Source organism: Notamacropus eugenii, chromosome 5 (genome assembly GCF_028372415.1).
Source record: "Notamacropus eugenii isolate mMacEug1 chromosome 5, mMacEug1.pri_v2, whole genome shotgun sequence".
NCBI lineage: Eukaryota > Metazoa > Chordata > Mammalia > Diprotodontia > Macropodidae > Notamacropus > Notamacropus eugenii.
Genome location: NC_092876.1, coordinates 370,026,910 through 370,043,473, shown reverse-complemented (window position 1 = coordinate 370,043,473; position 16,564 = coordinate 370,026,910). Strand labels below are relative to the sequence as shown.

The 16,564-nt window shown below is 36.2% G+C and overlaps 1 protein-coding gene across 12 annotated transcripts in view; it reads right to left on the bottom strand.

Moving 5' to 3' along the window:
- ADGRG2 (adhesion G protein-coupled receptor G2) overlaps positions 1-16,564 on the bottom strand; it is a 178,896-nt gene that overhangs the window by 38,201 nt on the left and 124,131 nt on the right. For 11 of the 12 annotated variants that reach the window (XM_072614198.1, XM_072614196.1, XM_072614197.1 and 8 more), the window contains 6 exons: positions 13,806-13,873; positions 12,574-12,629; positions 6,770-6,809; positions 6,032-6,066; positions 4,136-4,230; positions 3,165-3,231 (listed from right to left, as the gene is read on the bottom strand). In XM_072614198.1, coding sequence (XP_072470299.1) covers positions 3,165-3,231; positions 4,136-4,230; positions 6,032-6,066; positions 6,770-6,809; positions 12,574-12,629; positions 13,806-13,873 — 361 coding nt within the window. Of the gene's footprint in view, positions 1-3,164; positions 3,232-4,135; positions 4,231-6,031; positions 6,067-6,769; positions 6,810-12,573; positions 12,630-13,805; positions 13,874-15,338; positions 15,394-16,564 lie in introns of those variants that run through there. The other variant, XM_072614207.1, reaches the window with a different exon arrangement.

Here is a 16,564-nt window from a genome sequence, read left to right as displayed (position 1 = left end):
CTCAGGAATGAACCAAAGCAGTTAAGTGACATAGAAGATAGATTGCTGTACTTGGAAAAAGGAAAATGCTTAAATATTGCTTTAGGTATTTGAACTCTGTAATCTTGGGCAAATCTCTTAGTCTTTTAGTCTCAGTTTTCTCATCTGTAAAATGGGGATAATACTAGCACCCACTTCCCAGAGTTATAGTGAGAATAAAGTAAAATAATAATCATAAAGCACTTTGCAAACATGCTACACAAATCTTGGCTATTTATTATTCCCCAAATGTTTTGAAAGACCAGTCAGGTGAAAGTAACAACAAAACCCCCATATATTTTGCCTCTTTCCCCTTCAATCCCTTCATTCTTGGCATATACTTAATTACTCAAAGAGCAACCACACTATTTTAAGAGTAGCCACACATGGTATCAGGATTGGCTCTGATGGTTGGCCTGGTTGCTTAAAGAGTGGTGCTTGTGAAGCCAAGCTCACCTCTTCAGGGTCTAATGGCTGTCACTTTGTGCTACAGCATTTCAATGCCGAACATTACATACATTAATTATATGTGCACCTAAATATACATATATACACACATGTTTGTATGCATATACATAATACTTTTTAGAGTGTTTTGAAAACTTTATATAAACACTTTTTTTAAATTCATGATCCAACATGTCTAATGTGAGCGTAATGCCACTACTAGTAAAGTGCCTCTTGCCCAAGTGACTCTGGGTAAGGCATTTAAGGTCTCAGTCTTATTTTCTCATCTGTAAGATGGGATAATACTAGTACCTACCTTACAGATTTGTTGTGAAGATCCAACAAGAACATACACATCTGCATATATATCTGTATATAGATATGTATATACATGGATATGTATGCATGTAGGCATGTACATGTCTGCATATGCACATATATGTTTATAGGTAGATGCAAACCTTAAAGTGCCGTATAAATGTGACCTGTGATTGTTAGTTTAATCGTAATCACCTCTTGCACAGATTGCTGCAACAGCACTTAACAGAGTACCTGGCATTTAGTAGGTGTTTAATAAATATTTATTGATTTGAATGGAACAGATTCCTAAATGATCTAGTTTTAATTCTCCCTCTACTTCAGCCCCTCCTACACACTGAAAAGTGCTTGCAAAGTGATTTTTTAAAAATGTGTCACTCCCCAGCTCCACAAATTCTACTAATTGTCTCTTGCCTTTAAGATAAAATATAAATTCTGCCTGGATTTAAAAACCCTTCCCAATCTGTCTTTGCACCCTCCCCTTATATTATTCCTTCTCCCACACTCAAACAAACTGGCCTTGTCTCTGTCCCTTACACCTGATGCTCCATCTTCTATCTCTGAACAAAGCTTTGTACTGACCGTCCTCCATACCTAGAATGTTCCCCCTTCTCAACTTTGCCTCACAGAATTCCACTTTTTCTTCAAGATGCAGTTCAGTTACTATGATCTATATGAAACTCCAACAGCCAAGGCCACCATCCTCAAACTACCTTGTATTCAAGTATTCTGTGTTTACGTTTATTCTGTATTCTTATATGTACTTGTTTCCCCCATTAGCACGAAAGCTCTTGGAGAGCAAGTATTGTTTCATTCTTCTAATTTATATCCTCAGCTCCTGGCACAGTGCCTGACCTATAATAGATGACTAATTAATGCTTATTGATTGATTATCATGCCCATTTCTTTTTGGTGGCTGATACCATTAAAACTGACTGGAAGCTGGATCCAGGGAGATGTATGGCATGCTGTCCTTTGTGCAGGCTGTTGAAATGTCCCATCACTTGGCTGGTCACCCTATACTGAGAAAGCTGTTGGGTAGTGGAGCATATAAAACACTGTTGAATGAACTCCCACCAGAAATTAGTCCTCAAGACCTTTATTGCTGCCATGACTTGCAATGGAGTCAGGACTCGTGGATGATGGAAACAGTAGGAGTGGATGGAATTTAGGGATTTATGAGGTCTCTCCATGTTTCCAAATGGGGTAGTATCCAGTAATCATATTGGTTTGTACCCCTGGCTCCAGGATTTCTTACATTGACTCTTAGATTGAACTAAGGTAGACTCAGACATAGAACCAACACTCTCTGCCCATTCCCAATGATTTCCCAGGGCACTGTAGCTTCTACTACAACTACTTTGTCTTTAGAGTAGTTATATTATCTTAATTAATCTTATCAATTGGGAGGCAATACAGCACAACGGGTGGAGAGCCAGACTTAGAGTCCGAAAGACATGGATTCGGGTCTTGCCTCTGATACATATTGATTGTCAAATGGACAAATCATTGAAGCTACCAGGCAGTTCTATAAAACTGTTACCAAAAAGTTGCCAAGCAGCTAGAGATCTGCATTGAAAGAGGGCAAATATCAACAAGGAGTTCACCTACCTTTGTGAAACCACATAACCAAATCTCGTCTGATCACAATTATGTGATATGGGCATTGTTATTCCCTTTTGACATATGAAGAAATGGAACTTCCAGGCAACCTGACTCCCCTATTATCATATGGGGAATTAGTGCCAGAGCCCAGAGTGACTAGTAGGTCTCTAGGGCCCTAGTTTAATATTCTTCCCTCTATATAATTATATAATTGTTTGCTTCCTAAAGCAATTCTGGAATAAGACCCACATGACATTGATTAATTAATGCTTGGATTAATTAATCCAATTAATCCACATTAAAGTGGATGCTTCTTAGAATGACTGATTCTTCCAGTCCAGTCCTAGAACCTTTATAGATACCCCCCAGGGCCCTAAAGTGTAGAGAAGATGGCACCTCTAATATACTACGGGGAATACTCAAATGATATTTGCATTTCATTATAGCCATTGCTGAAGATAGATAGCACACTTGTGGACCCAAAGCTTTCACATACTCTTGAAATTTGACATACATGAGGTGGATTGGTCTTTTCATTTCCTCATCATGCTACATTCCAATCTTTTGGATTACCTGTAATTTTGGATAATGTGGCCTATATGCTGCCTGTATTGGTACAGATAACTGAGAGTAATAGCACTCATGCAATATAGACTATCATGTAGTAGCATTTTAAATTTTCAATTCCAGAAACTCTTACTCATTGTTATTAGAGAAGAAAGAAATCAGATATTCTTTTTTCATTATGGAAAGTGATAGAACTTCTGTTTACATACCATTGCAATTCTTTTAATTCTTTGGGGCTCGAAGGGCAATGTGTCTTGAAGGAGCAACAGCACTGTTCTAAATTGTACAGGAAGGAAAAGAACATGAACCTTTGTTAACCGTCTTGAAATCAACACAATTGTTTACACAAAATATTAAGATCATAGATATAGAGATGTAGGGGATCCTAGAGGCCACTGAAACCAACTCACTCATTTTATAGATGCAGAAACTGAGGCACAGAGAGGTTATGTGGTTTGCCTAAGGTCATACTGCCAATAAGTATCACAGGCAGGTTTTAAGTCCATGTCTTCCTGACACTACATCCATTATTCCATATTGCTTCTCCATTAGGTCTTATGAGTATGCTGTAATATTACTATATAGCAATCTATAGTGTAATAGCTGGAAATGGTATTTATAGAATGTAGGCTTTATCTTTGTATTTCTAGAGCCTAGCACAATACCTTTCTAGTAACCTGGTTTTTCCCTTGGAATTATTTGGATTTTTAAAAATATAACATACTTGCTATCTAGCACATGTTCTATGGACATATGAAGAATTCTTTATGTCCCTCCAGTAATTGTGTATGGTACAAAGGAATCACATTTATTCCACCTACAATTTGAAATATAAATTATGTTTTCATAGTTAAAATTAGTGTACAGGAAGTGGAATTGGACCCATGATTTCATTGGTGTAGGGAACACCTAGATGAAGAAATTCTTTGTAACAATGTTGGTCAGCACCTACTCTGCAATTCATTGTCTTAGAGAGCTGTCTGGTATACTGAGATGCAAAGTGGCTCTACAAGGGTTACGCAGCCAATAAATGTGAGAACTCAGTCTTGAATCAAGACTTCCTGGCTTGGAGGCCAACTCTCTACTCAGTACGCTATGATGCTTTCCATAACATGAGTTTTCTTAGAGGAATAAAAAAAATCTGAAAATGAATAGCACAATAAGAATAAAGATAACGTACCTATTCGACGAATCTCTATTCTCTTCAAGGTAAACAGCAAGGGGCAGATGTTCACTGTCACATTCACTTTTATTGTGAATGTACAATTTGATGTGCTATAGTGTGGAAAGAAATAAAAAAGAGAGAATTGTATATCTAACCAGGATATGGAGGAGTTTAAAATATAAACACACACGTATATATGTATGTATGCATGTATGTATGTATATATATTGAAAGGTTTTTAAGCACAGTTTATTTTTTTTAGTTCCAAATTCTCTCCCTCCCCATCCAATGAGAAGATAAGAAAAACAAAACCTATTATAAAAATGTATAGTTAAACGAAACACATTTCTCCATTTGTTATAATAGCTCCTAATCTTTACTTTTTAAAAAAAATCTGATGCCTTTCTCTCTCTGTCTTTCTCTCTCTGTCTCTGTTTCTGTCTCTCTCTTCATCTATCCATCTATTAATCTATCTATCTATCATCTACCTACTTTCCGCATGTATGTAGGTGTGGAAATAAAAGACAGAGACAATAGAGGGGGACAGAGACAGACAGAACTAAAAAGAAAGAGACAAGAGAGAGAAGCAGAGAGAGACAGTGACAGATAGAATAGAGGGAGAAACAGAGACTGGGATGGAGAGGAAGAAATAGAGATAGAGAAAGGAGAGAGAGAAAAGAGACAGAGACAGAGACTGAGACACACAGAGAGACAGAGAGGCAGAGGTAGAAACAGACAGAAGAGAGAGACAGAGACAGGATGAGAGAACCAGAGCCAGAGAGACAGAACAGAGCCAGAGAAACAGAAGGAGGCAGAGATAGAGGAGACAGAGAGAAGAGAGAGTAAATTCTGAATGAGATTTCATTAGTGTAGTGATCTCTCAGTGAGGGGAATGCTGTATCTGCAACTCTTTTTCTGTATCTTAGAGTTTTACAGTTTCCCAGGCCACTGAGAAGTTGTGACTTATCCAGGGTCACTCAGCCAGTATTGTATCTGGACTTGAATCCATAGGTCTTGTTGACTTGGAATCTGGTTCTCTATCTACTGTACCAGTAATGCCTCTCACATATTGGATATAATGTAATATTACATACCATAATTATATTATCATAGCATGGTGCTGAAGTGTCAACATGCTGTTCCATTTAAGGGAGAGCATCATGAATGCTTATTTATAGGCATGATGAGTGAAACATAACACTGCAGTTCTGTTTCTCTTATTAGCATAGACAGTCCAGATATATTGAGACTGCTACCCTTAAACTATTAGCTTATTTATTTAGGAATATCTCTAGGGATAAGGAGCACAAATTAATACCAAAATCAGTTCTATAGTGATGCCATGAACCTTACCAAGATATATCTTTACTTTTTTCCTCTTTACTTCTCTCCTTCCTCACTCTCTTTCTCAACTATTCCTTTTCCCTTTCCACTTTTCCTTCTCCTTTGTTAAATCTTTGTCTGCCAGTGGTGCCCAGACACATTTTTTTTTGCTGATATTGGTTGCAATCAAAGTGAAAGAGGACCTTATTTACACCAGTGGAACCAGATCCAGATGGTAATCAAAATGCCTGAACTTAGGTCTCTAAGCTCAACTGCAGAATACCTATAAGACCTTGAGGTGCTGGCTTAACCTCTGTGCTTCATTGCTGTAAAAAGGGCATAACACTATCCCTCTTTGCTTCTGAGATATGCTCTAAAAGGGAGTGAGATAATAGATGCGAAGGATCTGTGAACTTTTAGAAAAATGACAATTACATTAATCTTAAATATTACTTCTGTATCCTATCCTGGAATCTTAATGTCTGTAAATTAGAGATCAGGCAAATAAGCATAACCAGGACTGGAGAGTATTCAGTTTCTTATTAAAAGTTAAAGAATATAATATAAGAATTAAAAAAAATGACTGACCTTTGGTTCTGTGTATTGCATGCTATAAAATAAAACTGGAAGGTGAAAAAATATGTTATTTTGGCAAAATGAAATCTGTCAAGTACCTTAACCCAAAGATTCACATAGAATCTAAGAAATGTAAAAAATTGGAAAGGTTATCTATTCTAGTTACCTAAAGTAATCCCAATGTATAGTCATCCAAGTTCTACATGAATACCTCCATAATGGAGAACTTGATAATAATTACTTGTATCTATATTTATATTTATACATGTATCTTTGTATGTTTATATGTATACATATATATGAGGATATGTATATATATGTACACACTTATATCTCTGTAGATATGTATATATATACACACATACATAGTTACATAAAAATACAATAAAATTAATATGTAGCATATGTATGTGAATACACATACATGTACTAAATATATATGTATACATATATAAATCCACTTTACTGCACAAATCAGTCTATTCTACTACTGAGTAACTCAAATGGTCAGGAAGGTTTTTTTCATATTGAGCTCAAATCCATCTCCCTGGAACTTGCATCTAATGGAGCTAGTCCTGCTATTTGGAGCAACACATATTAAATCCTCCTTCTATATAACAATTCTTTGAAAATTTGAAGACAGTGATATCCATCTTCCCAGAAATACAATAGTATCCTTTATCCTCTTTACCTCACCCCACACCAAGTACCCAACACTAACGAATAAATCAAGGGAATAATCATAATTACCTCACTTAGGCTTTTCAATGTTTTGTCAAGTTCTGAAAGTCTGTAAGATAATGTGATTTGAAATTAAATCAGTTTAAGAAAGCTATTAAAGAATTTTCATTGATAAATAAAATAGGCTTAAATTTCTTGTGTATGACAACATTTATAATATTGATATTAAGGGAATGTTGGGGAAGGGGTATAATAAGAGATATCTCTGAGAAGTGAATCTCTCACACTATGAAAAACCATATATGCATTGGAAACTCAAGTACCTGTTCTGTATCTATAATGAATTGCAAGATTTTGTAGATGGACCTGTATTTCAGTTCAACTGTAGAATTTTCTGTTTATCACAAGGATACAATCAAAGAGTTAGTTCTGGAACAACAAAGGGAAAGAGATAAGACCAATAATAAGCAAAATTTCAAAGGAGAGGAAATTTGTCCTTGGTTCTCTCCCATTTCTCATTCTGTAATCCTATTCCACTTGTTAATACTTCCTTTCCTCCCTTGTAAGCATCTTGTGCCCTAATACCCTGCCAGGTCAGCTTTCTCTCCTTTTACCCTCAGTCCAAACACACAGATCTACAACCCTGATGTTGTCCTCAAGTATGTCTTCATAATAGTTCTCATGATCTAGCATTATATCTCTTTCCTCCATCCTTCTTAATCCTCCCCATAAAAACTCTCATTCCCTTAGTGTGACTGGTAGTTTGGAATAAAGAAATCTGACAAAGTCAATTCATACTAGAGTATGCACCATTGACAAGTTTAATCTTTCATCTGGGGTTGCAAGGAGATGGGGCTAAGAAGAGAGAAAACTCAGATGGTCATCTACCAAAATAGTCAAAGCTAATGTTATCCTTGTAGAACTAGTGAGTTACAGACACACGAAATGGCTTACCATTTCCACAGGTATGTGAGTAAAATGGCCTATTACTTAAGACAACAGTTAAGCCCAATAAATTGTCAAGCCCAATAAAACATATTTTTCTTTCTGGGTCTATTTTTCCCTACAATGATCTTTTACATCAATTCAATAAACATTTAAGAGACTACTATGTGATAGGCCTCAGGCTAAGCACTGGACATACGAAAAGAAAAATACAGTCCCTGCCTTCAGGGAGCTTACAATTAAAGGGGAGAGACAACACGCAAACAAATATATATCACAAGCTAAATAGAGAATAATTAAGAGAGGGAAAGCACTGGAATTAAGAGAGATTAGGGACAGCATTCTGTAGAAAGTAGAAATTATTAGTTACACACTGAGACTTCTAACTGCAGGAACAATGAAAATGAATATTCCACAAAGGAAATTAAAATTCAGAAACAACACCCACTAAGTCCCAGATCCAACAGGTTGAAATCTGTTAGTTTTATGTGCTCCAAACCTATCTGCACATTTGCAATATTCAGTCTGTTCCAAGTGTAATTACGATGTATTTTGGTGGAAGGATTGAAGAGCATCTTTTGACCTGTTTGAATGAATGATCTATTTGACTTATTTGAATGAAAATTTCATGAAGATTTGGTATATGAAATTGTTAGAGGGTTGGGAGATTTCATCAAAGCAGGAGAGTTCATAGAATTCATGTTTGACTATTTATTATAGCTAGGACATTGTTTTTGTCTTTAAAATGAAAAAAAAAATTATTTGGGTGTGCCAAACTAATGAAGGACACTTTGGAAGCATTTGCAATGTATTTGAAAGTGCTTCTTATGTATGCTTCTTTTTCTGAATTTCTCTTTGTGTTTTCTTTTTTTTCACACTAAATAGCTAAGAAAGGCAAGTACTATTCAATCCATCAGTAAGCATTTATTAAGCACCAATTATGTGCCAGGCACTGTGCTAGGCTCCAGTGATACAAAGAAAAAAAATTGTCCCTGCACTAAAGGAGGTTAAAATGATGTTTAAAGAAAGTTTGAACCTACCAAAAAAAAAGGATGAATTCTGTTGTTCATTAATTCAGTTGTGTCTAACTCTTCGTGACCCCATAGGCACGCCAGACCAGGCCCTTTTATCCTCTAATATCTTCCGGTCTGTTCAAGCTCACATTGGTTGCAGCCATGACACTGTTTAGCAATTTCATCCTCTACCATCACTTTTTCCTTTCGCCTTCAATCTTTCCCAACATCAAGGTGTTTTCGACAGAGTCCTGTCTTCTCACTATGTGGCCAAAGTATTGATGCTTCACCTTCAGTATTTGCCCTTCCAATGAATAGTCTGAATTAATTTCTTTAAGTATTGGCTGACTTGACCTCCTTCCTTACTGTCCAAGGGACTCTAAAAAGTCTTCTCTATCACCACAATTCCAACACACTGATTCTGTAGTGCTCGGTTCTTCTTACAGTTCAACTCTCACAGTCATACATTGCTACCAAAAAAACAAAAAAAACAAAACATAGCTTTGACTACATGGACTTTTGGTGGCAAGGTAGTGTCTCTATTTTTTAGTATACTATCCAGATCTGCCATAACTTTCCTTCTAAAGAACAAGCATCTTTTAATTTCATGGCTACAATCATTGTGTGCAGTGATTGATCTTTGAGTCCAAGAATATAAAATCTGACACTGCTTCCATTTCTTCTCCCTCTATTTGCCAGGAAGTAATGGGACCATTTGCCAAAATTTTAGTTTCTTTTTAAAATGTTAATTTTCAAGCCAGTTTTAAAATTCTTTTCTTTCATCCTCATCAAGAGGTTTCTTAATTCCTCTTCATTTTCTGCTATCAGAGTGCTATCATACGCATAACTGAGATTGCTGATATTCCTCTTGGCAAACTTTAATTGCAGCTTTTGATCTGTCCAGATTGGTACTTTGCATGATGTGCTCTGCATATAAGTTAAGTAAAATAAGGTGACAATATACAACTTTGACATACTCCTTTTCCAATCTTGAGCCAATCAGTTATTCCATGTTTGGTTCTAACTGTTGCTTCTTGGCCTACATAAAGGTTCCTCAGGAGAAAAGCAAGATCATCTGATACCTCCATCTTTGGGGACTTTCCCCATTTTGTTGTGATCCACACAGTCAAAGGCTTTAGTGTAGTCAGTGATGTAGAAATAGACGCTTCTCTGGAATTCTCTTGCTTTCCCCATAATCCAGAAAATGTTGGCAATTTGGTCTATAGTTTCTCTGCCTCTTCAAAAACCAGTCTGCCCTTCTGGTAATTCTAGGTCTCCATATTGCTGAAGCTTAGATTGCAGAATCTTAAGCATAACCTTGGTGGTCTATGAAACGAATGCAATTGTTCAGTAGTCTCAGCATTCTTTGGCATTGCCATTCTTTAGGATTGTAGTGTAAATTGATTTTTTCTAATTCATTGGCCACTGTTGAGTTTTCCAAATTTCCTGGCATATTGAGTGCAGCACATCATTTATTTACTTAATTTTTATTTTCTAACATATCTTTATTTATTAAAAACAAACATATTAAGTGCTGTCCCCTTTTGTGCCCGTTTCTACCCCTTTCTCACATTTGTTTCAAAATTGATCTATTTGAAAGTAATTTATTGGAGTGCAGCACTTTAACAGCATCATTTTTTAGGATTTTAAATAGTCTAGCTAGAATTCCATCACCTCTATTATTTGTTTTTCTGTTAACAATGCTTCTAAGGCCCACTTAATTTCATTCTCAAGGATGTCTGACTTTAGTTCAATAGTCACACTATTGTGGTTATCGGTGATATTAAGATCTTTCTGGTATATGGTTCTGTATTTTCTTGATGTCTTTTCTTAATCTCATACTTTTTTAAAGTCTCTACCATTTTTGTTTTTTATCATACCCATTTTTTCTGAAACATTCCTTTGATATCTCTAATCTTCTTGAAGATATTTCTTGTCTTTTCCATTCCATTGTTCTATTTCTTAGCATTGCTCATTTAAGAAAACCTTGTCTCTCCTTGCTATTCTCCGGAATTCTGCATTCAGTTGGGTGTATCTTTCCCTTTCTTCTTTTCCCTCTCACTATTCTCTTTCCTCAACTATTTGTAAAGCCTCTTCAGATAGTCATTTTGCTTTCTTGCCCTTGTATTTCTTTGGAATTTGTTGTTGTTGCATCCTGTACAATACTGAAAACCTCTGTCCACTGTTAGGCTTTCGAACTACCAGATCTAATCCCTTAAATCTATTCATCACTTGTACTTCATATTCATATGGGATGTTACTTAGGTCATATCTATAAGGTCTGATGGTTTTCCCTACTTTCTTCAATTTAAGTCTGAATTTTGTAATAAGAAACTCATGATCTGAGGCATAGTTAGCTCTAGGCACCCCCCCCCCCCCCCTTTTAAGTATGCCTGAAACTGCATTCAGAATTCATCAGTTCTCTCTCTGGAAGTGGATAAAATTTTTCATTAAGGATTCTTTGGAATTATCTTGGATTAATATTTTAATAAGAGTAGCTAAATATTTCATAGTTGATCACTGTTACAATATTGCTGTGACTGTATCTGATGTTCTCCTGGTTCTGTTCTTTCATTTTGTATCAATTCATATGTCTTCCTGGGTTTTTCTGAAGCCATGTTGCTCATCTTTTCTTTTTTTTCCCTACTTAATGGTATTTTATTTCTCTCCAATTACATGTAAAGATAGTTCTTGGCATTAACTTTTGTGAGATTTTGAGTTGCAATTTTTTTCTCCTCTCCCCTCTCTGCAAGCTAGCAAGCAATCTGATACACATTATACATCTACAATCATATTAAACATATTTCCACATTCATCATGCTGTGAAAGAATAAGAACAGAAGGCAAAAGCCACAAGAAAGAAAAAACAAACAAAAAGAAAACTGAAAACAGAATGCTTTGATCTCTATTCAGACTCCATAGTTCTTTCTCTGTATGTGGATAGCATTTTCCATCATGAGTCTTTGGGAATTGTCTTAGATTATTGTATTACTGAGAAAAGTCAAGTCTATCCAAGCTGATCCTTGCACAATGTTGCTGTTACTATATATAATATTCTCCTAGTTGTGCTCACTTCACTCAGCATTAGGTCATGTAAGTCTTTTAAGGTTTTTCTGAAATCTGACTGCTCATTATTTCTTATAGAACAATAGTATTCTATTACATTCATATGCCACAACTTGTTCAGCTAGTACCCAACTAATGGACATCCCCTCAATTTTCAATTCTTTACCACAAGGTCTTGCTGCAAATGACTGTACATAGGTTCTCTATCTTTGGCTGAAAATTATATAGTTAATATATATATATATGTATAAATATATAGATATTGACCATCTGGTGATGTCCATGTGTAGAGGTGCATTTTGGATTGTTGCAAAAGAGTGTTTGCCATGACCAATGAGTTATCTTGACAAAACTCTATTAGTCTCTGTGCTGCTTCATTTTGTGCTTAAGGGCTTATTATTGTAATTAAATTTTGATTTCCTACTTTGGCATTCCAATCCCCTATGATAAATGTGACATCTCTTTTTGGTGTTTTTTTTTTTCTAGAAGATATGGGTTTTTATAAAACGGAGCAACTGTGGCCTCTGTCATCAGTGGTTGGAGCACAGACTTGGATTACTTGTGATGTTCAATGATTTGCTTGGATTTGAATAGAATGAATTCCATAGGGTTCTAACAACAAGTCTTATTAAGATAAATAAATTTTGCTGAATCTCAAATATCAATGACATCAATACTATCTCCATTTATCACCAATGAGAACAGGATGGCATCATTTAATTTGGTGCTCAGGTACTATGTATATGACTATACAAAGCAGATCGACAATATCTCTCTTCCTTTTCTGCCAATCCCAAAAGAAATGAGGACTGAGCACTACTTTAATTGATCAAACAATAAATTACTTACTTTGTTTTGTTTAGTGGTAGGTCTTCAGTTAAAGTGTCATTGACTGCATCCTGGTTCTGTCACAAGCATAAAGAGTCCAAGGTTAAGACACTGCTTGTACCTCATACCTTAACAGGAAGCTATATTGCCACTTTGCAGTTACCTTCCAGAACCCTATGTAAAAGAATGGAGAACTGGATTCCTATCTGAGAATAGAGTGTTGTTAGTCAACTTATCATCTTTGTTGTCATTGAACCTGGGTTTCTTAGATCTGGACAAGATCTGGATAAAAAGAATGGTTATCTAGTTCTGATATACCCCAATCTGAAGGTGGTATCGAAATTAGGTTATTGACTCTTTCTCCCTATAAGATATTGTGGTTACTTTATTGTAATTTTTTTTAAGATAACCCCCAAATTCCCACAATGGTAAGATAATGTCCATATCTTGAAAGAAGAATCTAAGAATCAGACCACTATTTGTTGGAAGGACGAGAGGACAAGCTAGGACAGTCATAGAATTTGCTGCAGTTGGTATAAGATCGACCATTCAATCAAGTATTGATTAAATGCCTACTGTGGGCCACCCACATCTCGTGGGAGCTGGCTGGAATAGGACTAATTTCAGAGAAAGATAGGGTCAAATAATGTTGGATTTGATTCAATTCTATTCCTTCCTAGTGAGGAGTTTCTATCATACTTTGTGTTTTACAGTAGTAACCAAATAGGATTATATTAAGTATTTCCCCCCACAAATGCATCCCAAGGAAAACTAACAAATGATTATTAAGAAAATTCTTTAACTGTTAGGAATTCACACTCAATTGTATTAGTGACTAAAACAGAGTTCTAGAGAAGTCACTGTTTAAATTTTAAAACAATTTTATACATTAAATTCATAAGTGTAAGAGATGGCATGGAGTGAACTTTAGGGTCCAGAAGACCTGGGTTTTTTTCTCTCTCTGGTGAGGCTGGCTTAACCTCTGATTCATTATGCCTGTATAACTGATCAGATCACTAACCTCTCAGTGTTCAAGGCTCTTTAAGACTTTGAGACTTTAAGTCTCAAAACAATTAAGAGATTAGCAGTGATAGAGGGACTTACTTAACTATGAGTTTCTAATTCCAATAAGCAATATCTGCTATTATCTCCCTTCCCTCCTCCACAGTTATTTATGTAAAAATTAATTTAATCTTAAGTATAACTAAATAAGATTTTTTTCCCCCTAAGATTTCAAAAGGAATAAAACCTACCATGCTCACATTCTGGGTAACATTGCTTTCTTCATAGTCTTGAAATATCATTTCACCCCTGTAGAACACTAAAAAACAAAAAACCTTGAAATTTGTGTTCTCAAAGTCTGAAGACTGAAATTGTATTTAAAATTTTAAAATATACAAGCACTCACATTATATGTTTTGGTCTTTGTCATACTCTTTTTAAAAAGAAATTCTCACATAGTGAGTCAACAATTATTTATTAAGGAGTCACTGTGGGCCAGGTACTAGGTTAAGTGCTGGGGATAGAAAGGAAGGCAAACAAACAGACAAAAACAGCCCTTGCTCTAATAGAGTTCATAGTGTAATAGAGTAATTCTGTTTAACATATGATTCTATCAGCACTATACTCAATCAATTGCAAAATAAACACGTATTTAATAAGGACTTATTATTTGCCAAGCACTATGCAAGAAAATCCTGTCCTTAAGGAACCTTGATTCTACTGGTCCATTTCCAAGTAATATTAAGTTTGTGACTGTTTTGAAAGAGTAACCATCTCATTAGATGCACAGAACCTGTGTCCACTTGTCAAAGGCCACCATGCTGCTTTTCCTTTCCCAAGCTGTGAAATGGAGTGGGGTCATAGTACAGGAGATCCAGTTATACCTTGTGTTCTATTTGTGCATGCTTTACCTTCAGCAGCTGCCCTCTCCTCCCTCTCTATACCCCTCCCCCCAAAATAATTTCCAATATCCTCTCTGTTCAATTCCTTTTTGTTTCATTCAATTCAGTCAGCTACACAGTCTTCCTCAACATTCCCACCCTGACTTTGGAATTGCTGGCAATGACCACAGTCTAACCCCTAACACTTGATTCAGTTCCAATCATTTTACATTGCTTTTTTCCCCACTAGTGCTCTCAAAGTGATTAGTTTGCCTGTTTAAACAGACAGCAGGAGTTTAGCAAACATACATTTACTAGAGAATTATCCTGGTTGTCTGCTCTAAAGCACAATTTTTCCTAACTTTTTATTGGAGAACAGAGATTATACTTTCAAGTAAGGCTTCTTAACTTGGGTCCATTAATTTGAATGGGGAAAGAAATTATTTTAACTAACTTCTAAATGAAATTTGATACTTTATTCATTTAAAAATTAAAAAAAACCACCACACTATTGTGTGGTTATATGTGGTTATATGAGAAAGGGTCCAAGGGATTTGCCAGACTGCCACAGGGGAGCAAGACACAAAACAGGATAAGAATCTTTCCCATTGAGTTAACATGGAACTTAAGGTAAAACCCAAGCTGAGGTCTATGGAAAACTGAGGCCTTCCCTCATTTCATTTTAGCATAGGGAATTTTACTGGCATGCCAGGAGCGGTGACTTTCTCACATTTGTACCTCACTTGGTACTTGGCAAATACTATACTCCCTTAATAAATGCTTGATGACTATTTAATTGAGTAAACTGTTGGTGGACAGCTAGGCTGCAGAATGGACAGAGCACTGGGCCTAGAGTCAGGAAGATTAATTTTCCTGAGTTTGAATGTGACCACAGAAACTTACTAGCTGCGTGACCCTGGACCAGTCACTTAATCCTGTTTGCTTCTGTTTTCTCATCTGTAAAATGAGCTGGAGAAGGAAAGGGTAAACCACTCTAGTATCTCTGCCAAGAAAACCCAGAGTCAGATTAGACTGAAAACAACTGAACAACATATCTGCTGGTAGAATAGCAAATTATTCTATACTTCATTAGATTGTGAATTCTTTGAGAGCAAGGACAATATTTTTGTCTGTTCCTCCCTCTTTTTTGTTTTTAAATTATCTCTAGCATTAGTAGGGGAAGCTAGGTGTTTCATGGATAAAACACTGGTCCTGAATTCAAATCTGGTCTCAGACACTGTGTGAGCCTGGGCAACTCACTTAACCTCTGTTTGCCTTAATCCAATGGAGAAGGAAATGGCAAACCACTCCAACATCTTTGCTAGGAAAACGCCATGGACGAAGTGCATGGAATCCTGTAGAGTTGGATACAACTGAATGACTGAACAGCAAACATGTGACCGGCACTGTGCCAAGGGCTAGGGATACAAAGAAAGGTAAAAAAGTCACTTCTGTCAAGGAGCTGTCTAATGGGGCAGACAACATGCAAACCACTAGGCAAAATCAAGCTAAACACTGATACCTTGGAAATAATCAAGACAAGGAGATAAGAGGGATTGGGAAAGATGGGGCTTCATGGAATACACTATATTCTTCTTTCTCCTTAATACAGTTTTCCAACTCTTTAACGTCATGTATTGTCCATACCCCTATGCCCATTCCTCTCTGTAAATGCAAATACCTATAATACTCTGTTGTTTCTTCCTCCTTATTTCAGAGCTTCTGCTTGTTAAAGTGAACTAGCACATAAATGCATGTAGCAGCTACACAAAACTTTCTAAGTAGTGAAACAACGAAGAATGAATTCAAATAATTGTTCATTTAGAGTAAAAGAGGCAAATGGTAGAAGGAATGTATGACCGGAGACAGAATTATTAGGTCCAAGACTCAGCTGGAACATTTACTAGCCCAGTGACCCTATAAGCAAATCATTTGTCTCTGAGCCTCAGTTCCCTCACCGTAAAATGGGAATAATAAATACCTTACCTATTTTAAGGGTGTTCTGAGGCAAGTACCTTAGGCACTATACAAATTAATTATGTAAACAAAGCAACAAAGTTAGTTTGAACAACTTAACCCTTCTCTATTCCCCAGACCATTTGTCCTAGTTTCAGGTAAAACAGCTTCTA